Source organism: Centroberyx gerrardi, chromosome 10 (genome assembly GCF_048128805.1).
Source record: "Centroberyx gerrardi isolate f3 chromosome 10, fCenGer3.hap1.cur.20231027, whole genome shotgun sequence".
NCBI classification, from domain to species: domain Eukaryota; kingdom Metazoa; phylum Chordata; class Actinopteri; order Beryciformes; family Berycidae; genus Centroberyx; species Centroberyx gerrardi.
This window is the reverse complement of record NC_136006.1, coordinates 22147691-22171372: the sequence shown is the minus strand read 5'-3', so window position 1 is coordinate 22171372 and position 23682 is coordinate 22147691. Positions and strand designations below refer to the sequence as shown.

The following is a 23682-nucleotide window of genomic DNA, read 5'->3' as shown; positions in this document are numbered from 1 at the left end:
CACACAAAGGTTGCCAGTAAAATAAAATGCTCTCTGGCTCTGGGATAATTTAGGCTACACACACCATAAAGTCACTCCACATTCAGCTCCGTTCCACTCCCAGTGGTCACCTAGCTCTGTGGCACCAGGCTGACACAATCACCCCGGCAAATACATACTTTCCCCTTGTCAACCTGTCTGTAGCAATAACCTAGCGGCGAGCCCCATATACCTGAGAGGCTCGTGTCAAAGGCGGGCCGATGTTTGGAGGAAATGGAAACCGATATGGTTGAAAACTAGAGCCAATGTCTGCTCTGGTAGGAGGGTGCATGTGGACAGGGGTGAAAAAATTGGAGATATGAGGGGAGAGAGAAGGAGAAGGGAAGGAGGGGGAAGGGGAGAGAGATTTTGATCTTTCGCTGGAGGGAGGTCGCAGGTGGGGAGGAGCTTGTTCCGAGCTACTGATGCTGTTGCCAATTGAATCAGGGGAAAACTAAACGGACAGGGCTCGAAGTCCGCATTATTCAGTTTTCAGAGGGCCAGGACAAGAGAGACACACACCTACAAACATACTACACATACATATGGATGTACACACACACCTACACGTATACACACATGCAGACATGCACAGATAGGGCCCACATCACACTTTTCTAGCACTTTTCTAACTTAATCAACAACACACCTGCATTTATACCCTCACACTTCATTTACTCACTCATTCTCTCACTCACTCACACACACACACACGGGCGTGCGTGCACATGCACACAGAACCTACCATGACCCACGCTGGTCCCCAAGGGTTAGGCCTACTTGCCTCGCGTCGTCCCCAGTCAGTGTCACCGTCACCACTTCCACAAACGTCTCGTCTCCAACTCTCCACAGGACACAGACGAGAAAATGGCCTTGTGGGTAAACAAGGACGAGGGGTGGTGGATGGTTTCGCTTTGCGGATCCCCCCTGAGTGGGTGGAGCCAGAGGATTCAAAGCAAATGTCAATCATTTACTGTTAGACACCAATGAGGAAGCTTTTGTCTCCCAAAGTAAATCCCTTTGATTTTACTAAAAGGAGTAAATGATTGAAAACATGCCTCGACGGAAACCCATCCTCTGCCTTTTCTAGCATTGTGTGCAGAGTGTGTGCAGTGCATGGATGTGCGTGTGTGTGTGTGTGTGTGTGTATAAACAAAACAAGAGAACATGACCTAGTATGATTTTGTCCAGAATGCACTTTTCCATCTACAATTGTGAGTGTATGTCTCTGTATGTCCCTGTGTGTGTGTGTGTGTGTGTGTGTGTGTGTGTGTTAGCTGATTCCTGTGTGGCTGTCAGTGTGATAGTGATCTAGCCTGCTGTGTGGAGAGTGCGGGGTCAGAGGTGACCTCAGCGCTGTGATCTTGTGTTTGTTATTGCTATGCTGCCCTTGGACAGGTTAACATAGCACACGGCCCCGGCTGGCTGTGCACTTCCTCTGACACACACACACACACACACACGCAAACACAGACACTGCTCAGTCACCGGGCCTATAAGAGGGAGCTGAGGGTCACTTCCAAATGTGTTGATAGGCCCTGGGTCAGCTAATCTAAACTGGTGAAATGTTATCCCGCTACAGGGAGGAGAGGAGACCAAACAGCCCTGCTATGGCTCTCTCTATCCCCTAATGTTCAGGGGGAATAGCCATGGAGAGGAGAAGGAGAAATCTCTGGGCTTTAGACAGGCTGACATGTAGCAATGTTACCTTGAAGTTCAGGAGGGTTTCTGGGTATGAGACTGACAGTATTTGTTCCTTTTGTCCTACACAGGACTTTGGTTAGGGTTCAGGGTTTAGGGTTGCCTGGTTGCATGAAATATCTGACTTTACAATTTTCCTAAAAAATAGTTTCTGAAATTCGCCTCAAGTCGTGTCCTTAGGATACATACTTAAATCCTTCAGTTTTCCTTCTTATGCTGTAGCAACCTGAGTAGCCTAGCTAAATTCTTAAAACCTGCTAGGCAGTCAACAATTGTCTTTAGCAACAAAAAACTGAAGAAACTTAACAGCTACTTAACTCTAACAAAGTCTAGATATAGAATTTTTTTTCATCGAGGAGAATGAAGTTGTATCAACAGGAGTGCCTCCTGACAGGAACCCTATAGACACACTAGCTAGCTAACTCTAGCTAAACGCAGTTGCTGCAGAATACAGATTTGACTGTCAATCTTTGTCTGACAAATTTACACTAGACCCAACCAACACATGTTTCCTTACCGCATACTCATCGTTTAGGATAAGCTTGTTTTCCTTTGTCCAATTTCTTTTCTTTCGATTTTTGGATATAATTGCTTGCTATAATTGTGGCTTGCTAACTGTAATGTTAGTTAACTTGGTTAGCTAGCTAACCATGTTAGCTTTAGCTACAAAGAATCTTAGGTTTTATGTTACCACCATGGCAACTGTGGAATATTCATACATATTTAAACTGGACTGTGGTGAATGGCTTAGTATTTTTTTCTAACCCAAGGAATGAGTGAAATGTTTGTTGCAACTCTCCAATATCCTAAACTTTGAAAAAACAAAACCTGAAATGAAATCCTTATCAGAAAATGTGGGATGTTCTATGCAACCAATCACAGGTCCTGTATTATATGAGATTTGACAGTTAGCATCAGTTATAACCAGTTCAATTAGGTACATGAAAAGGTACTGCGAAAAAGTCTTGAAGAAGAACAAGTTTTGAAGGGTTTGATGTGTTTAATGGACAGGCCGTAGCCTACAGATACTTCTGTGGCGTAGCCTCCATACAAATATAATAGCAGCCACATAAGAGAGCTGTGGAGACAGTGGTGCTGACTGTAGTCGTGCCAGCAGAGGTATGCTAATGGAGTCAGAGGATAGTTCTGTGTGCGTCACAGGTCTCCTTTGAGTATGGTGGTCGGCTGCCCACCCACCTCCTTGATTTTCATACTTCAAACACCCAACAAAGCCCCACTAATACGGAACATATTGGGGGATTGGAGGGCCAGCGCACTGGTCATGCAACAGCCGATTGGAGGGAGAGAGAGAGAGAGAGAGAAAGAGAGAGAGTACCCACTTAATCAGTCATTATTTATGGTCCAGGGAGGTTTTAAATCAACATGTTCAGGAACCAGGGCCAGGCCTTATGGCTTTATAACTGCTGTCCAAATAATCACAGCACAGATATCACATATGCATCAGTTCTCCTCAGCTCCTCCCCTCCTCTCATCTCTCCCTCACATCCTTCCATCCTTTTCCCATCTCAGTCCTCTGCTTCTGTTTGTCAATCATTATCCCGATGTCCTAAGGTTTATCATCCATCCCTCTTTTATCTCTAAATCTCCAATATTACAACATTTAATTTCCTTTATAATGGCTCCCAGAGCCCTTAGTTTGATCATTTTTGTTCCTTTGTACCATTATTTCCTCCATCTGCGGATGACAGGATTACTACTTTATCACCTCATGTAAAGCAAATGATCAGGAGAGGGGAAAGAGAAAATCAGGAGAAAAGTGGGTTAAAGAAGAGCAGGAGTGTGTGTGTGTGTGCATATGAGTGTGGGTGTGCGTATGTGTACGTGTGGGTGTTATGTGTTTTGTTTTTGTCTGTGTTGTGTGTGTGTGTGGCGTTTTGGGGAGGCTGCGAAATGGAAACAAATGGGAATCTTGAGTGAGGTGAACATGAGTGATGGAGCGGCTTGGAGGGAACAGAAGCATTAGTGTGTATGGCGAACGGTCTGGTTTTGGCACATTAGAGGGTGGGTTGGGTGGGGGGGGGCACTGGAGGGATGGGAATCACAACGCAGATGATGGGGGGAATGGTGGGATGGAGCTGGTGAAGGTCTGAACATGCCAGAACCCGCCATGTGTCATTGATTAACCAAGTAGAGTTGCAATGATTTAGATGACAAAGCATCGCATTAGAGCTGTGGATCCAAATGTGTGGGTGTGTGTGTGTGTGTGGGGATTAATGATCCAGGGAAAAGCCAGATACTTGTTGACATAAATTGAGCTGCCAGAGTGATTTCATGACATTCTTTTGTTTCTCACAGTCCTGTTTCAGTAAGTGTTGCTTTTTTTATTACCAAGAGATTATTGAGTAAGACTTTCTTGGAACTGGTAATTGCAAAATGATAAACGTGCAAAGCTTTGCAGTGCCAGTGAATGTTAAACCAAAGAGGAGAGCAATTGTTTAGTCATTGTTATGGAAATGATGGTAATTATAATAAAAATCCGATATAATTCGTAGGATTTGTTTCATACCGCAGATGAAACCCAATCAGATGGAACCCTTGCATTTTCGGTGTCGGGAATAAAAACAAAAACGCTTTACTCTCAGACTGACAGCCTCGCGTCTTTGAAATTATACATTGGGTTTTGAATTGGTTTCATGGACTTTAGGTTCATGGAACTTAGTCAACTCATAAAAGAGCATGAAACCATTCAACTCAAGTCAAAAGATTAAAGGCACCAACAGTGAGGTTTTCACGTGACAGCAGAGATCACAATTTCTCTGTGCATTTCAAAGATAAAAACTGTTTTCAGGGGCAAGTATGTTCTTTGGTGACAAAGAAGAATATCCCCATTCTGGTCCAGCTAACAAAAGACACCTGACTTCAAACAGCATGAAAATGATGTTGGTAGACAATTTCCCACATAGCTCTACCACTGCTTCCCACTGTTTACCAACCATAAATAGTTAGACATACAGAAAAATAGATAGATAGATAGATAGATATATAGTAGGGATGGGACGATATACTTAACTCACGATACCATTCGATAGGCGATATGGGGTTCACGATTCAATACAACCATGATACGATGTAATAAATAAAAGTTCAGTGACAACAAAGTCTGACTGTGTAGAATTATGTTTATTTCTGAGCCACAAATCTTTCTAGCGATGCTATTGGCTTGCTAGAATGTAAACAAGAATTCAAAAATGTCAAAGTGCAAATAATATAATTTGGATTTATAATTCAAGATTCATTTTTCTGCCTCACGATACGTATTGCCACATTTTTGTATAGATAGATGGCATTGTTTCTGTCTATGTGTGTTTGTTTCAGCCCTGTGTGCATACCAAATGCCTACTCACCTCTACTGTTCGTGTGTGTGTGTGTGTGTGTGTGGGTGCATGTGTGTGTGTGTGCTCAAAGAGGGAAAAAGTGAGAGAGAGGGGTGAAAAGTACAGGTAGACTAGACAAGAGGAGTGGATAAGTGAGGGACGAGAGCGGCCGACACTTTTCTCAACCTGGAGTTGGACCTGTTTTATCTCAATGCATGGAGCAAGGGAGAGAGAGAGGGAGGGAGAGAGAGAGAGAGAGAGAGAGAGAGAGAGAGAGAGAGGGAGAGAGAGCGAGGTCCTTGCGGGGACAAGGCCAGGCTAGGCTTTGTGTGGCTGGGAGAGGCGGGGGGTGGGGGGGGTAAGATGAGGCTGCTGTAGGCTCGGGGGTCTGTCTGTCTGGAAGCTGTGGAAGGCCTGCTCTTGGGGCTAACTGATTAGGCCATAATTTGAGGGGCGTCTTGAGGGAGCAGCCCCCTTTCGCCAACCGCCACCGCCCATGGGAGGCTGGAGTAGGTGGAATAGGACCCCTAGCATATCAACACACACGCACACACACACACACACACGTGCGTGCATGCTTACAAAATGATGGATAAGCAGACGTGGGGATTGAGAACAGGAAGTGATGATTTAAACAGAGCGCCAGAGACGCCAGCAACAGAGCGACTTACCCTCTCTCTCGCACTGAAGCCCTACATCAATAAAGCTATGTGCACACTGGAGGGAATAGGTAAGCTTTGCGTTGGCCCGCTAATGTGTTTCCCCTTCACGTCGCCCATTCACAGGCATCTCATTTAGAGCTATCACTTGATTGATATGTACCGGTCAAATCTGGCCGTGGAAATTGTTCACTACCGTGTTGCAAAATATCCCCAGATCCCCGGCTCCCCAAAGAATGCATTTCTCTATATGTAATGAATGAATGCAAACAAACGAATAAAGATAACAATCCACTGCAGCGTGGTCTTCATGAACCCTTGCTTTGTTAAGCAAAAGAGACAACATAATAGCTGTAATTAAGGCGGCGTAGAATATTTATTGCTGGTTGAAAGCAAAGGAAAGAAGCTGATATTTATCCAGTAAATACAGGTACTAAAGGCTGCTTTGTTTCCCTGTGTTGTTTGGCCATTGCCATGGTGCGGCATAGGTCTCCACTTCCAACAACCAGCCTGCAATCTCCCATTAGATCAGATGCTATTAGGGCGGAGAGGAGTCACTGAGCAAACAGGATCCCTGCCTTTAAAACCGGGTTATCTAATCTAGTCAACAGGGATGAGCTGGACTTTGAGTTCACAGACAGACAACGCAGCTTGTCCACAAGTATTGTTTGGCACGGGAATAAAACGCCACTCAAGATCAGACGCGTCTCCATTGGTTGTCTCCTTTGACGGTGCCCATTTAGAGTATGAGCTTTATGAGCTGGGATCAGATAAGGCCTAATTAGGCTGTGGAGGTGCTTTGTGGAGGGTCAGATAAGGTCTGGTGCTGATGGTTCGAGATGATGGCGAGGTTCCTCTCCAGCAACTGCATTAGATGTGCTTCAGTGGAGGGCTACTTTAACGGCCTTATTTGTTGGATTAACAACCCAGCTGCTTTGTCAGGATACAGTGAGGGATGGCTGAAGTGCATGCTGGACTTGTTTCCTCATCGCTGATTAAGCTAGATCCTGGACTGAGCACGTCTGCATTACTGTCAGTGGAGCATTCCCATGGGAAGACACTCGAGCTCAGCGTGGGATCCAGTTCATGTGTGTCTATATCTAATGGCCTTGTCCAAGTTACTTTACCCTCTCTCTGCCTGTATATTGTATACATATTGCAAAAAAGGATCCGCATTGTAGACTTTACAGTAATCTCTATTTGGTAAACTGACTCTCAGTTTGTCTCACTCATGTTCCCATCTTCTCCAACCTCTGTCCATAAGTTCCCAGCTCCTCTCTCTCTCTCTCTCTCTGCTCCTCCACGGCTGAGTGCCTCGGCCCAGGCACAGGAGGCAGAGGAGGCAGAGGAGGCAGTGTTTGCGGGCCCAGCCTGGCCCAGCCTGGCCCAGCCTGCCCAGCGTCAGGCTAAGTGCCTCTGACAGCCCACCGCACAGTTATTAACTGTGATCCGCCACCACAGGGCCTGGGCAACCCCGCGCCGAGGGGAGGGTCCACCAGAGGGCTCTGCTCTAAACACAAAGACCGCTTTCACCTCCCTCGCAGTCTCCTCCGCACACCCCCACGTACCCGCTAATACATATTTACATCATTTCATATACTGTGCATACAGTTTTTTGAAGGATCTAATATGGCCCTATTCATATGGCTCTGGAACTGGTTGCTGTCCTGCTGGGAAGCTGTCCTGCCAACCGTCCAAGTCCCTGACACTGATGGGTAAAAGTTAAGGGTGGAATAAAAATCCTTTTGTAAAGACCGGCTGTGAAGGTTACAGCGCAAGTCCCTGATTTTGGTAATTTATGTAGGAGTATGCTGGAAGGTATATGTATATACAGACCGCTGTAGCATAGGCACAGAAGTAAAGAGTGGTCTCGCCGGCTTTATGTTGCTTATGGAATGCTGTCCATAGACTTGTGGCTTTCATCCATATAGGTGGTCTGCAGCGCTGTTTGTCCTGCGCTGGCCCTCCAGTATCCCAGCCACCCCTTCTCTTCCTCAGGATGTGGGAGACCAGCGAGCCATCAGCCCCTTCAAACGACAACGCAACACGGGTCATTAGATGACAAAATTGGGAGAGAAATAAATGTTAGCGAGGGGGAGGAGAGAGAGAGAGAGAGAGAGAGAGAGAGAGAGAGAGAGAGAGAGAGAGAGAGAGATCCATAATGACAGTCGACTATGTTTAGCCCCCAGAAAGGCATTGGGATAAACAGCAGCTCGTCCTTGCTAACAGGAGGGCTTTAAGTCGCTGAATTGAAAACCCCCAAAGCCACTTTTTCCTGCCCACATTGGCCATAATGAGAGCCCCACCATTCAATTGTTGAATAGTTGAGGCTTTTCCCTTTGAGGTGACTGGCTTTAATATAGCAACACGACATACACAGTGGAGCAATGGACGTCCCCAGCGGTGTTCAAAGCTGTGGCGGGATAAGGATACGGCTGACATGCATTATTCCTTACAAAAGCTGCCCTTTGTTTGCTTTATGCTCAGATCCCACAAATTGTAGGCTTTGTCCGTCAACATTTCTTATTTCAGGCAAAGTCCTTTTTTTCTCCGCTCGCCCCCCTCTCTCCTGCTGTCCTCCCTGGCCTTGGCATATGTTGGTGCTACAGAACATTGATAACTACACACACATTGAAACAGTCAGATGACTTTTTGTTGTCTGTTGAATTCATCCTTGCTATTGCTCTGTGGGGGTTGGGGGTTGGGGGGGTAACTTCTCACTTGGTGCCCTGCTCAGCTCAGATCTAAAATTAAATCCAGAAATTGCACAAAAAATAAACTAAATGAAAGTGCCATATTCAATTGCATAACTCCCAATGAAAGATCTCCTATTCATTATGAAAGGTGGTTCTCAATGTTCTAGTTTTTTACGGAATTTGAATTTGCTAGAATGATTACAATTATGTTCAGTCGCTCAAAAAAAAGAGAGAAATTCACCCCCTGTGGCTTTCAAAAATATTTAAAAATGCAATTATTTGGTTTTTATTTTCCTGAGATCTATGCAAAGTGCTCCATTCTGTTTGCCAAGAAAAATGCATAGGAATATATACAACCAAAACCAATATAAACAGCCAGAAAGTCAAATGTCATCAAAGCATTCACCCTCTTTATGTCACTTAAACAAAATTGCTTCACAGGCAAAAATTCCTCAAGATCTAATTTCATATACTGCTCAGGCTTCCTCTTTCGATCATAATAAGTCATTTTGAGTGATATATTTTTTTTCTTTCAAAACAGCTCTGTGTCTTTCTTGCTACCAAAACAAAGACTAAGCCCTTTCAATACATCTTAATGGGAACTTCTATGTGTAGAGTGGACTCTCATCACAATTCTCATGTACATTTTGGAACATATGGTTCATTGACTTGAATGGCATTTTGAACGCAGTCAGCGAGGTTTCAAAGAAAATGTAAATCAGCCTCTCATCACTATGTGTGACAATAATGAAAAGTGAGTTTTTTCCTGTCCAGTTTTACTATGAAAGCCAATGGTGAAATTGGACAGTAAAAATTCACCTCAGATCGTACAGGAGGGGTAAATACTTTTTAAATTGGATCTGCGTTTTATACATTCCAAGATTTCAAGCATTTCCTCTTTGTGTTTTGAAATATTTTTATAGAACAACAAAACGTGTGAAAAGCCAAGGGGGTTGAATATTTTTTGTGGGAGCGAATGTAACAGTGTATGTTCTGCTATGAGTAATGCTCCAGTGCTGTTCCAGGGCTCCTCTGAACAAGCCCTGCTCCTGACAGGTCAGGCACCATTAACTGAGCACACTGCCAAGTCAGAGCAGGTCAAAACACCCACTGGCGCCGCCACACACACACACACACACACACACACACACAGACACACACACTACAGACTAGCAGATTGCTCAATTAGCCCTCCTGTAGCCTGTGCCTCTCTTAACCCTGCAGCTACGCTTAGAAGTCATTACGCTCAAGGTCAAGTGTGATCCCTGTGCTTATCTGCATCAACGACTGGCATATGCAAGTGCAGACACACACACACACACACACACACACACACACACACATACATACAAACTACACAGAGCTCTGGTAAGGGTAATGAAAAGTGATTTAGTGAGGGATGTGATTGAAGAGGCAATGCTGCCCTCATGTGCTTCAAGATTTGTAATTACAAGTGGTTAAGGGATATTATTTGTGTAACTCACTTAGCCCTCTCTTCTTGAAACCACATCTGAAGGAGAGGGTCACATTTCTCACAGCATGTATTTTGATCTGACCCCTTACAGTGTTAACTTCCACAAGACCTGACAACTGGAGCGAACTGAACAAACCGGCTCACATACAGGCTTTCAGCTTTGCGGGCAATGGCGGTCTTAAGCGTCCAATCCCACCGGTCCTATTAGGATGTAATAGCTGCCGTGTTTAAGCGTGAGGTGGAACAGTGAGATGCTTTATCTGGGCCGGATCACAAAGCACCCCCCCCACCCCCACCCCCACCCCCCTGCCCCCCGCGCTGGAGCGTCTCCAGCCTGATAATGACTAAGGGATGTGCGGTGGGCCGGGGAGGAAACTCCCTTTACCACAGCCCTGCTATCTCTGTGGGAGTTCATTATACACACAGACTGGCCACACACATAAATACACACACGCACATAGAGACACACATGGACCCACACATACATGCACAGACGCATAGACACACACACATGAACACGCACACATCCGTGTGCAAGTACAGATATTAACGCGTTGAAATGACTGCTGGCTGGTATAGGAGATTATTAAACACACTGAAACACACGCGCACACAATCACACACACACTCTGACATGAACGCTGGTGGGCAGATGAGCACACCACACCATAAACTAACCATCCTGAAAAGATTCCTGTGGACATCCCCTGCCGCACCCATGCAGACAGACTCCCCGACAACCTTCCACCCACAGTCCCACCGCCCACACACACACACACACACAAACAAGGTGTGTGTGTGTGTCAGGCCCAGGGACAGAGTGGCGCGGCTGATGGCTATGACACTGAGCCACTTGTGTTCAGATGGCAGCCATGACAGACAGAGACTAAGTAAAACCACCTGGGTCACAGAGAGGGTGTTGGGGCATGACAGGGTTGTCCCACTGTCAGATGGACCACACACACACACACACACACACAGGGTTTCTACAACATGATTAAAGACACCCTTATCTTGTAATCTCACGAATAAATCTGGGCTATCACTGCTGTAAAGCAATAGAGCAGTTATTGCTGTATAATATTGGCAACACTATACATAAACGCACCTGATTGTTAAGAATAATGTAATCTCAATTCTGTCCATGTAATTACATGAGAAATGGTCATCAGTTTCTACAAATCCATAACCAATATTTCCAAATTTCCCTAATATTCAAATCAGCAACAAATCTGTTACTGAGAGAGTAAAGGATGAGAGGAAGTTTTGGAACATGGAGTCATGTATTCCAAACTACCAAATGAATCAACCCTAAGAAAGGTAAACATCTTATCCAGAGGTTTCCATGTAAGCGACACCTGCCACACATGTTGCACAGCCCGCTATCACAATTCCCCTTCCCTCAGTAAACTCTTACCCAGCCTCATCACTCCTTAGAGGTCACGCGTAGGGTCAATGACTGAAGCTCCGACGCCATCTGCTGGTGAATTCTTGATATGACATCTAGTCAGAATTTATAGAAATCTTTATTTATCTTGTTGGTCGAAAAGTACATTATCCCCCTAGAACACACTGTAAAAATGGCCAGTAAATTCACAATTAAGGCCATGATACTCCCATAACGTTTGGAGGCAGCATTGCAGTCTAGTAACAACTGAGAATATGCAAATCCTAAACCAAGTTAAACCATGAGGGAAAAAAAAATGCTCGGCTAGGAATATTTGCAAACCAAATTGTCCCCAGCAAGCAACAATGCTGGCTGCTGGTGCCTCATGGTGTTAAGTCCCTTTTAGTGAGGTTTGATCAAAAAGGGGGGATGAGAAAGAGAGAGAGAGAGAGAAAGAGAGAGAGAGAGAGCGCCAGAGGTGTGTGAAACAAAATTGTCCTAGGGTAGGGATGGAGGAGCGGTGAAGTGCCATCCCACTGTAAAAATAAAACTCCACTGTTTCAGTTGAAGAGGTCAACTCTCGCCGCAGCGGCCCTGGAGAAAATGCGATGCAGATAGATCTGCAGATAGATCTCACATCTCAGAGTGTCAAAACAAAGACACAATAAGAGCCAACATAAATTAGTAAAACTAAACGCTGAAGAGATGAACTTTGTTCTTTCCTATTTACAAAGTATTATTGAACAGGAATCCGACCGAGGAAGGCAGGGTGCAAAAGCCGTTTCATCACTCAACAGCTCAAGTTGTTTGCCTTACATTCATAAAACTAATTAAAAGGACCGAATGGGGCGTCTTCCGGCGCTGCAGAGGTTGGTGGAAGTTGTCAACAAGTAGGTATTGGGTGAACCTTTAGATTTCCAGTCTGTAAGTCGCCCCTCCTTCAGTCACCTGATGTTCAGTGTTGTAACAGAGTGGACTTGCTGCTCCAGAGCGCTGTAGTGGTTCACACAGTAGTAGACAGCTTAACACTCCACACCGACGCAAATAAGGAAATTTGAGTAAAAAAAGAAAGAAAGAAAAAAACAAAAAGATTGATGGCAATAAAAGGTGGAGACAAAACAAAGTACAATGGGGATATGGCATTCTTTCTATTTATACACTTCAAATAAAACAACAGCAAATGTGCCAGTGTTGGCAAAATGCACAACATTAAAAAGTAGAAACAAAATCAATTCAAGCCATCCTGAGAACGATCTGAAAATAATAAATACACCCCGGCCCGATTCATTGAGCACGTCTTGTTGATTGACGGTGTTTGTGTGTGTGTGTGTGTGTGTGTGTGTGTGTGTGTGTGTGTGTTTGTGTCAGACAACTCAGTCCAGGCTGTGTCTGTTGGTGTGTCAGTATCCTTGTAGTCCATTGTAAACCTTCTGTACAGAACCCTGCTTCAGAAGACTCCGAATACCTGCAACAACAGAACAATGTTGCTTAACAACAACAAGAACAGCAACACACAAAACTGCATCTTCAGTATGTAAGTTACCAACAATGTACCATGATTCTATTCACTACTGATCTAACCATGTGTCCTGAATACTTTGCACCCAATGCAATCTCCTTTAAAACTCAACTTGAAATCACAGAAAGACAGAAAGATATAAATCCTGTCTAATGTTGGTAGACAGGATTTCCCCAAATACATTTTTGTGGTAACCAGTAACATAACACACTAGTTTTTCCATTTCTTGTAACCAGTTACAAAAAAAAAAGAGATTTTTTTTTTTTTTTTTTTAAATCCTGCAGCATCTCGAGCAAACAACATACTGCCAATTGAAAAAAAATGTAACCTATGTATGCTTGATAGAAATCAGACTGACTTACTGTTTTAAAACGGCAATAGCCTTTGCACTTTGCATTTTAAAACAATGATCGACAACACACTTGGCATTTTTTTAAGTGGATAATGCAAAAAATACTCTGAGGAGTTACTTAGAATAAAGAGTAACTCTGTAACATAACCAATTTACTTTTTATGGGAGGTAGTGAAGTAAAGTAACTTTTCACAAATCTGATCCTGTCACAAACAATTCATCAGCTCCACTCTCTGCCCTCCTCATCCTCTTTACCCATCCCAACACCTCCCCTCCCTCCATCCTCACCGTCTTTCTGCTGCTCGTCCAGCTGTGTCTGGGGGAACTCCACATCGAAGGTGATGATGAGGGAACCGCGGATATTGATGTTGTCAAAGTTGGGCAGGCCCTCTCCCTTCTTCCACAGCCTGGCACCAGGCTTGGTGATCTTGTCTCTCACTATATGGACCTGTCACGCAAAGGCAGAGGCAGCTGTCCAGTTTAATTAACTTACATTGTGACATTTAATCACATCCGCCCCATTTCTCATTAATCTAAAATTAGTTGGAATAGAGTGAAACTTTCTGAAACATTCATGGCAGATAAAAATGCCCAATATTAGTACAGATCTGTAAAAACAAAATTGTGTTTGGAACCTTGTGTCCATCCAAGTGTGTGATTTCCATCTCAAAGCCGACCAGCGCCTCCACCAGGGAGATGGTGACGTTGGTGTACAGGTCGTCTCCTCGACGTTCAAACACAGGATGTCTGAAAAGACACGCACATCCACATTACCAAACACATTCTTTCACCTAAAGTCACTGATCTAAGATTTTGCCCTACGACTCTTTGGTTGCAAAACACAGAGATTGTGGATCATAATTCCAAGCTAGTAAGTGAAGCACGCTCATACTTCAACACTTTGATGCGGAAACGTAGATCTCCAGGCTCTCCATCGATGTGAGGTTCCCCTGTGGACAAACCAAAGAAGGTAAGGACACAGAATATAAAAACAAAACAAAAATCATATTAATTAAGACTTGGGCAGGCTTACCTTCTCCAATGAAGGGGTATTCCATCTCATCTCTCACTCCCTGTTCAATTTCTACCTCCAAGGTTCTCTCTTCGTTTACCAGCCTGCGGTTAAGAACACAGCCACATCATCCCATCCATTAATAAATAACATCAGCACATTCACACCACATCTTTCTTTACATAAAGTGTTGATATTCAAGTTTGTACAAATGTCCTGCTGAAGGTTATTATAGCTCTAATACAAAATGAGTTGGTGCGGATGTAATGAATCAGTGAGTTTTGACTAACTTTATATTGGGACACTCGTCACAGACGACCTCCTGAGTCATCTGGAAGCGGCCCGGTCCGAGCTGCGTCGTCCTCATCTCCTGTCTGCAGTTGCATTTCCTCTTACCTGGGGCTTCTTTGGCTATAGGCTTGTTACGTACAACCTGGGGGGAGATTTAGGAATAGGAAAATAGATAAGGGAGTGAAGCAGGTGATGGGTCAGGAAAGTCTTGCTGAACACTGGGGAATTCATTGATTTGAATACTGTGTAGTATTTTTTTTTAACATACAGTCGACACTAATTCCACTTTGCGTTTTTAAGAATTTCAAATCAAGAAAATTACTGTATACTGTTATTTAGAGAAGGGTATATTAATGTGCTGGGTAAGAATTCTCATCTCTTCACCTCGACAAAGTTCCCAGAGTACACCTCTTCGAGCGTGACCTCCAGGTCGAGTATGATGTCATTTCCTCTGGGGATGTTCCTGTCCTGTTGCTGTCGGTTACCACCAAACATGAACCCAAAGTCACCAAAGAAGCTAGAGAGGGAGGACAGAGTAATGTTAAAGCTTTGTCAAATTGTTCCCCAGGAGTATCTGAATTATTTTCTTTCCTTTGGTAGTAATAGTAGTTGTAGTAGTAGATTTATTTCCATTTCCCATCATTACTAACACTATTTCTAGCAACATAGGCAAACAAACTCATTAGTTTCATCTGTTGCAATTTGATCACATCAAACCTTTGATACATTCAACACCATTCTATCTCTATACCTATTTATAGAGACAGAGAGAGACATGGACACTTGACTCCCAGTCATTCAATACCAGCACATTACATAGTTATGTCTTGTGCAACACTTGTCAATAGCAAATCTTCCGGAAATACAAGTTAATCTTCAGGAGGATTACTAAAGTTGTCCTTACAGAAGCTATTTTGATGCATGCACTAAAGAATCCCATTGCCTTTTGATCCCCAATATCACCACCTCAGTTCATTAAACCAACCTGGAGAAGATATCATTGTGTGAGCCGTGGTGACCCTCTTTGAGACCATCCTCTCCGTACGCATCATACTGTTTCCTTTTCTCCTCATCTGAGAGGACCTACAAATAAACAACCTGTCAGTCACTGAATAAACAAACTTTTCACTTTATTAACTCCCTTATCATACAGGCAAATATGACTCTTCACTGGGATATCAATGTGTATGATGGGAACACTGGGTTCAGATACACCTGCAGCATTTATCTGAACCCACTCCCACTGCTCCACGTCTGGTTTTCATGAATGCCAGCAGTTCGACGTAAGAGCCAATCAGATGCAGCCACACGGTCTATCTGACCAATCACGATCCCCGTCGCGTTTCCAACGACAACCAAATGGGTCGCGTACAAAAGACTTTTGTATCGGTGCCTCAGGCGCTTCCGTACACAATCACAGAAATTCTATACAAAAGCTATTTCTGCACCTAACAGCTATGAATAGCTGTTATATTAAAATGGGTAACAGTACATCACTGAAGCTGTCCAAGCACAAAACATTACACACCCACCTCATAAGCTGCCCCCAAGTCTGCAAATTTGTCTTGAGCTTGTGGGTCATCCTGGTTTCTGTCGGGGTGTAACTGGAGAGCGAGCTTTCTGTAGGCCTTCTTGATGTCCCTGATCGATGCACTCTTGGTCACCCCCAAAATCTTGTAGAAATCTCGCCTACAGGAGGGATACAAGGGGTATGAAGGACAGGCACATGGCAAGAGCAAAATATGAATGACTCTCTTGTTTAAAGGTGTCGCATATTAAGGCACGATGATGTATCTACTGCTGCTGACTAGCAAAATGAATATTTTTTGATAGCCAGCCACCTAGCTAGCTGTTGTCACGGAGTAGCTTAGCTTATATAGGTTAGCAAGTTCTTGGTCATTCAAAACATGGCCGTTACAGTACTAGGCAATGACCGCACTATGAAAAACCAACATTACCATTTATAACAAAGCAAAAGCCGGAGCAGCCGTTATTAGCAAGTTAGCTTCGGACAGTATCTGAGCCTGTTTCAGTCCAGTTCACACATGGGGAGCTGGGCTCAGCCGCCTAGACCAATCACAATGGAACATGTGTACCAGCTGGCGATGCTGTTTCACCACTGTGTTTGTACCATGAGAGTGCAAGCAACTCACCCCGCAAGCACCGCCGTGATAAAATAGAGGAGCAGCCAGCACACATTGCACAGATTCATCCCTTTGACAGCCATAGATCCCTGTTTCTTGAAGAAGGCCAAAAAGAACTGCCGGCTTTTGAAGACTGGTTTCCTGCTGTCAGTCACTAGCCTTCTTCCTCCTTTCAGGGAAAACCCGCCCATAGGATGTCGGAAGACCCGCCTCTCGCACAAAGCCCCGCCCACTTCTTAAAGAAATAAATCCAACGCATTTGTACTTTGAATATAGTTATTTTGAAATGCAGCATTTTTGCTCGGAGAGGCCACCATTTGTGTACTTTTTTTTTTTTTAAAGCAGAGCTGGTAGCTTTTATTTACTTTCTGAAAATACCTCGCTGATAACAGCGCATGTTACGCGCGTCCCCGTGAGCTGCGCGCAACAGATGGAAGTTATGAACTCTGAAGAGGAGGGCGCCAAATAGGAAGAACGTCAGATTTGTGCATCTCTGGATTGCCTGTCCACAACAAACCGAATCGACGACAGGACTAGACAGGACAGGCTCCTCGTCTCTATTTTCACTAATGAAGGACTTCAGCCATCGATCTCTCTCCCATCGAGACGGAACAACGTGTTGCTTGGTCGAGGACAGAAGCTGAAAGTAAGAGCAAACCTTGGGACACAGTTGTCTCCCACTAGCCTAGCTAGCTAACGGTAGCTAAGTTAACATTGGCGAGCTTAGTTAGCATAAGTTTACTTAGGTGAAAACAATTGTTTAGTAATTGCTCTAGCCACCAGGTCACCTTTCACGTGCTGGGGGAACAAACCATGCCAGTTTTATGCACATTCCACCATTTCAAATAGCCATATCATATCATTTTAGCTAGCTTGCTAAGCTGATGTGATGATGCTAAGTCAGGTGTTTTTGACCAATCTTATTGCCAGTTGTCATAGGAACATTAAAGCATATCTTTTCCATCGCAATTGACAGCAAGAAGACATTTAACGTTAGTTGCAAATGCCTTGGCAGTATCATCATGGCTGTGTAGTTGTAGAGCCAGCCTGACATGCAGCTGTTTAATGGTAAATGCGGCTGTTCAGCTGTCCCCTCAGTTCTTCCCCCACTTCCAATGATTGGAACGTTTAGGACTAAAATGATAGAATTTCACTCGATGCATAGGTTTGACATTCAGTAGCTTGATAGTGACAAGTAAGTTGTCCTGCACTTGCTGACATTGCTCTCTTACACTGTAACATTCTTCTGTATATGATAACTTAAAATTCCACATCTATTTTCACCTTCTCTGCAGACATGGAGGCGGACAGCGTGAGCATATGGCCACGCATGGAGCCCTTCCTATTGGGAGCGCTGCAGGTGAATATATTGCACTCTTGCCCACCTATGTCACTTACAAATGTTATGTTGTAAGATAACTAGCGTATAATGTCATTGTAGGTGGCTCCCCCTTCCAAGCTCAGCCTGCACTATCTTCGTAAGATGGCCACCTATGTGCGAACACGGGATGGTTGCTTCCCTACTTTGGGCTGGGCCATGTGGAGGCATATCGCCTGCGGAAAGCTACAGCTCCCAGATGACCTCGCATGGCTCTACTTTGAGACCTTTGACCTTCTTACAGGCCATGCCCCCGAGGAGAGGTTGGAGTGGGCAGAGTCTCTTTCCCAGTGCTCTTCACAAAGCCAGCTGGACCACCAAAGGAGCAAGGTGAGAAAAGGACAGAGGAGGAGTACGATTTAGTCAAAGAGCAGGCTGGAAAATGGCTCGGTTTACACAAGAATGTAATACTATCTCTTTGTGTCAGTTGCATTTTTCGTGTCCTGTCTGGTTCTTTCATGGAGGTGTGCGGCTCATTGCATTTTTAGCTATTATTTGCCCTAGGCAGAGGTTGTATTCAGTGTGAGGAAAAGCTCAGGGATGTTGTAATCCTGTACTCCATGAGGAATATGAACTAGATATTGATATGCACCGCTTGTTTCTCCTTTTCTTCTTTCTCCTCTCCCCCAGTTGTCTGTGGACACGCTGCAGTTCCTGCTCTTCCTCTACATCCAGCAGCTGAACCGCGTGTCTCTGCGCACCTCTCTGATTGGTGAAGAGTGGCCCAGTCACCGTGCTCGCTCCCCCTCCTCCTCAGACCGAGAGGCCAAGACCAGCTCCCAGAACAAGGTCATCCTCTCTTCATATACAGCAGTACCCTGTCACTGTGGGAGTAGAGGGGTTATCTCATATCGCTTTGGCAGACAGATATTATTGCAGAGAGTACAGTGCAATATTTGTTTATGAACACTTGCTATTCTGTAATTCTGACCATTGCCTGGTACCCAATGCAAAACATCTATAATAAATACATTATCGAGTTTAATGTGCAACACAAGTTTATTCTCATCCTTTGGCCCTTCATGACAGCTCCTCCCATACTCGCCTCTCATAATCCTCTCTCTGTCCTGGTTTGGCTCAGCAGAACTGGGATGACCAGGCCCACCTGTCATTCGTGCAGAGCCATCTAGGTGAGATGCTGGAGCTGCTGGTGGAGCCAGGCCAGCTGTCAGGCTCTGGACAGGCCATACGAGATAGCCAGGTCTGTGGACAGCCAGCACACATCCTATGTCACTTTACAGCAACAAACATAAAAATGTATATATGAAGCATTTTGTTACAAAATGAGATATCCACCATAGAAAAAAATAATGACGGCTACTCTTGCACATTAATTTCTGGCATGAAAGCAAAGCACATATTACTATTTATAAGTCATCTTACAACCTTTGCTTATAAAATCAAAAATCTTATAAAAATCATTCAAATCTTTATGATGAATTGAGGCTGACTTTGCAGTTGGGTTTGTCCAGATATCCCTGGAGGCTGTGCGGGGCCTGAGCCTGCTCCTTGAAGGCTCAGGGGGCCATGGCAGAGCCGTCCAACCCGTCCACAGGCTGCTGTCCAAAGGGCCGCTCCAGGCACAGACTGGCTACTCCACACTCAGCCGCTCCTTCCCCCTTCAACAGCTACTCTCCTGCCTCCGACACAGCCTCACACTCCACCCCTTTGGGATAACCGCCTGCCTGCGCTCAGGCAAGAAACTGGCCTGGGCCCAACAAGGTATGCTAAAACCTCCTGGAATTAGGATCACATGAAACCCTCACAGCCTGCACAAGGAGAGTTGAAGCTTAGGTTTGATGTATTGCTGTTCTTGTGTAGGTAATTTCAAACAGCATGGTTATTGTCTCTGGGAGTAAGTATGAGCAGTCAGGAATGTGGTATGGTATGGGTGTTTGTATAATGTGCTTCTCTCCAGCCATCTCTCTTTCTGTACTCGTCTGTCTACATTACTTTGACAGTCCTCTTGTTCTGTGTTGGTGCATTCTAGTGGAGGGAGCCATGAAGAGAGCCAAGATAGCCAGGAACACCCACACGGCTCCAGTTGGCAGTAAGATGGTGCTGATGTCCCAGGTCTTCAAACAGACACTGGCTAAAGACTCAGACAAGCTGACTGGTGCCAACATCAAAATACACCGATGCTCTGATGCCTTCATATACTTGCTCTCGCCTCTCAGGTAAGGTTAGCGTCCATTTGTATGGGTTGTTTTTTGGACACATAACTTACATAACCATTTATTTTTGTTGAAGTCTTGTGTTTGCTTTTTGGGCATTCTTTCTTGTATTCTGTTCCGATACTGCAAAATGTTGTAGCTTTAATGTCCCTGGTTTTGAGTGTATTTGTATTTCTGTATGTACCTCCAGATCAGTCAGCGTGGACAAGTGCCGCGACAGCACAGTGGTCCTGGGTCCTGTTGAGACCAGCGTCCACATCCACAGCTGCGAGAACGTGCGGGTGGTGTGTGTGGCCGGCCGAGTCACTGTCGCAGCCTCTTCGCACTGCATTCTCCACGTCCTGACCCCCACCCGCCCTCTACTCCTGCCTGGGAACACGGACATTACCCTGGGGCCTTTCCACACTCACTACCCCTGCCTGGAGGACCATATGGCCAGTGTGGGGCTGGCTGTGGTGCCCAACGCCTGGGATCGGCCCTTGCTGCTGGGGGCGGAGGGCCTCGTCACCCCCTCGCTCAGCTCTTCGTCCAACCCAGACTCTGCCTGCTACCGCCTGCTGCCCCCGGCCGAGTTCCACTCTCTGGTGGTGCCTTTCCAGATGGAGGGGGACACATGTGAGGTGCCAGGGGGGGTGCCTCCACCATACCAGGGAGCGCTTGAGGAAAAGCAGCAGAGGATACAGAACTGGCAGAAGACTGTGATGGAGGCCCAGCTCAACAAGTGAGTGGAACGCCAGGTCCTGCTCACACCACTATTAATAAGTCTAGAAATATGCTAACAAATATTTGACATCATGTTTTTTTTTATCATCCACACATGTACTGATTAAAACACAATATGTTTCCCTACATCAACTGATGTACATTAGTCTTGTTAGTCTGGAAGGAATGATGTTCAGATTCTGTGTGGAAATCGGTTTTATCATTCAATCATCCGATGGGCGCTGTCATCAGTGGAAAGTTATAGTGGAACAGCAGTTCCAAAATCAATGAGAAATTTGAGCTGACCAGTCAGCGGGTGAGATATGACTGGAAGGCAGTAGTGAAGTCAGTGACCGAATACTAGCTCTAGGGCCTCTGTACTGTGACTGACCCTGATGGACTCATGAATGGGATGTTATCTCGGAGCAAAAATAACTTGTTTCCTTTGTGACAGATTTCTATATTACAGTACTTTATCACTAGTCTACCCCACATTCAGCCTCTTTTCTACTCTTTTTCTGTTATAGCTGAACTGTTATGTTTTCTCTCAAGGGAGCAGCGGCGTCAGTTCCAGGACTTGGTGGAGCACAAGTTCCACGAGTGGCTTCTGGAAACGGGGCACAGGCAGGAACTTGACAGCCTCATCCCAGCCGCCTTGCCCTCTCAGGAGTCCTCCAATGGGCCTGCAGGGGATTCGCCCAGGGCTAATGATGCCAAACATGTTGCGACCAGACGGGCAGTGGAACAGACACCTATGCCTTGTTGAATTGCTGGGGTTCTCTTGTTTGGGGCAGCAGGATATTGTGCCTGTAAATGAAGTTAGCATGACAGTGTGCACAGACATCAGGGTACATATAGCCTTGTTAATGTTTGGATCTCTTAAAGTTTTTAACAAACTTTGGAGTATGTTTACTGCACCTGTCATTGTAAGTCTTTGTATGTAGTCGCTCACACTATGTTCTGGCAGGCCTGGAACTATTGGTCCAACATTTGTAGGGTCTTGTGTCCCACTCAGCCTGGAGTGGGAGGATAGTATGGGCTGGTTTTGCTAGTCCTACTTTAGGAAAGGCTGCTAAGTCTTCATGTCTAAGCCAAGAAGAGAAAGGACTGGCAGATTGTGAAACAAGATGGCAAGCACCACACTTGTAATGATGAAAGGGCATGGAGGGGAAACCATAGATGAATCTGGTAAAGTTCCTGGAGAACCATGACTGCTGTAAACCCCTTTGCCCCTGATCATAGTCTGGAGTGATTGTCTGTTTCTCCCCAACTTGTGCACACATGCATAGGCTACATGCACATTGGATTCATGTAAAAATGCTTTTCTTAAAGGGAAATTGACACATGCACATTTAAGGATAGAGAATGTAGATGCAGTGAATAATATAGCACTTGCGGTATGACAGATGAGTTAGGGTACCTAGTTATTAGCTCAGGTTAGATAGTGTATTTTTATGTTTTTCTGTGTGCTAAATAAAAGAAAATGGGGGAATCAGGTTAACATCGAGGGCAGCTTTGTCCATTATGGGGAAATCAAAGGAAGGAATTTAATAATTTATTGTAGTGTAATTCACTCCAGGTTCAAAAGTGATTACTCTGTCCAAAACTTTGACATACTTGATGTGCTTAATTTCACTTCCTCTGTACAATAGAAGCGATATTCATTGCATATGTGCCAAGCGAGGCAAAATTTACCATACTTCACATATTTTCAGTTTGCAGCTGTATTCTTCCCAGGTCTGCTACAATCTTAATGTATATTTTTGTATGGATGCTCCTGTATGAATATGCCTTTTCCGTTAGCATTAGAATATGATTTTCTTTTCCCCCAAGGCCCACTCTGCCTCAAGCACAATTTTTTGCATTTATTACCTCAAAGGGTACTTCAGGCCAGTGGCTTCATGACAGCACACCTGTTTTTAATGCTCTCATAAGGCATCTTTCCTCTCTCCACCCTTTGTTCACTGATTATGCATGAAACACTGCAGTGGTAAGAATGCTTTGACCAGTCCACTCATTACAGCATGAATCACCTTGAAGAGGGAAGGATGTGTCAAAGAGGTCAAACAGAACAGGACGTACATTAGCTCAAATGCACACATCTGAGATTCAGAACTGAGTAGAAGTGCAGAAGATTTCAAGGCAGCACGTTTATGTTATGTGGGTTAAGGGAAGATATACCTGTTGAAAAATCTGTACTGTTAAAATATGTTTTTGCACATTGTAGATAACAATGCTGATGTTGCCAAACTATCCAAAATGCTGTCACGTCTTTTCATCTTCAAGGCCAGTGTGGAATAAGATGTATGCAATTGTACTGTTATTATGCCTTACTGTTGTTGCTTACTTGTTAAACTTGCCTTTTGGTTTCAACGCGCTGTGGCCTCTACACAGTTACAATATGAAAATGCTTTCAAGAGCACAATCTAGTTTTGATTTAACTGTAAAAGAAAAATGAAACAAAAAAAACCCAATGTAAGATGAATAAACTTTTTCACAAAAAAAAACTTGGTTCTCCTTCATATTGCATTGGACTCTGAATCAACCATCATTGCCATTAGACACAGCCTGCAACATACTCCATATTCTCTGCAATGAGAACAATTTCTTACTCAAAGGTAATGACTAAAAAACTAGTTTCTAACACGCAATGCACACAGTGCATTGAAGCTTCATGCTGCACTTGGATTCCAATGGTATTTTTTGACAAAAATATCTTTGCACAACATCACATTATGCAATACTACGCTATTTGCTGCATCTATGGTTGTGCTACACTGCTGTATCTGGGTTCATCCAGAATTCACAATTTGGGCATGAGTTGGTAATTACTAGCCAGG

The 23682-nt window shown here is 44.5% G+C and overlaps 2 protein-coding genes across 3 annotated transcripts; one reads left to right on the top strand and one right to left on the bottom strand.

Annotated features, from left to right (window-relative positions):
• Nucleotides 1-11421: 11421 nt before the first annotated feature.
• dnajb11 (DnaJ heat shock protein family (Hsp40) member B11) lies at nucleotides 11422-16748 on the bottom strand. The gene is made up of 10 exons (XM_071926337.2): nucleotides 16598-16748; nucleotides 15977-16133; nucleotides 15430-15527; nucleotides 14829-14961; nucleotides 14444-14586; nucleotides 14175-14257; nucleotides 14034-14091; nucleotides 13777-13888; nucleotides 13430-13589; nucleotides 11422-12735 (listed from the first exon to the last, which is right to left on the bottom strand). Exons 1-10 carry the CDS (start codon nucleotides 16669-16671, stop codon nucleotides 12671-12673), a joined length of 1083 nt encoding a protein of 360 aa, XP_071782438.1. The 5' UTR covers nucleotides 16672-16748; the 3' UTR covers nucleotides 11422-12670.
• Nucleotides 16749-17054: 306 nt separating this feature from the next.
• Nucleotides 17055-23320, top strand: tbccd1 (TBCC domain containing 1). 2 transcript variants are annotated; one of them, XM_071926376.2, is made up of 9 exons: nucleotides 17055-17234; nucleotides 17884-17948; nucleotides 18211-18296; nucleotides 18597-18755; nucleotides 19051-19167; nucleotides 19439-19688; nucleotides 19957-20143; nucleotides 20331-20861; nucleotides 21395-23320. In XM_071926376.2, exons 2-9 carry the CDS (start codon nucleotides 17909-17911, stop codon nucleotides 21606-21608), a joined length of 1584 nt encoding a protein of 527 aa, XP_071782477.2. In that variant the 5' UTR covers nucleotides 17055-17234; nucleotides 17884-17908; the 3' UTR covers nucleotides 21609-23320. The 2 variants fall into 2 exon arrangements, with proteins under 2 accessions (XP_071782477.2, XP_071782476.2); XM_071926375.2 differs by having other exon boundaries at nucleotides 18030-18296.
• The last annotated feature ends 362 nt before the right edge of the window (nucleotides 23321-23682 follow it).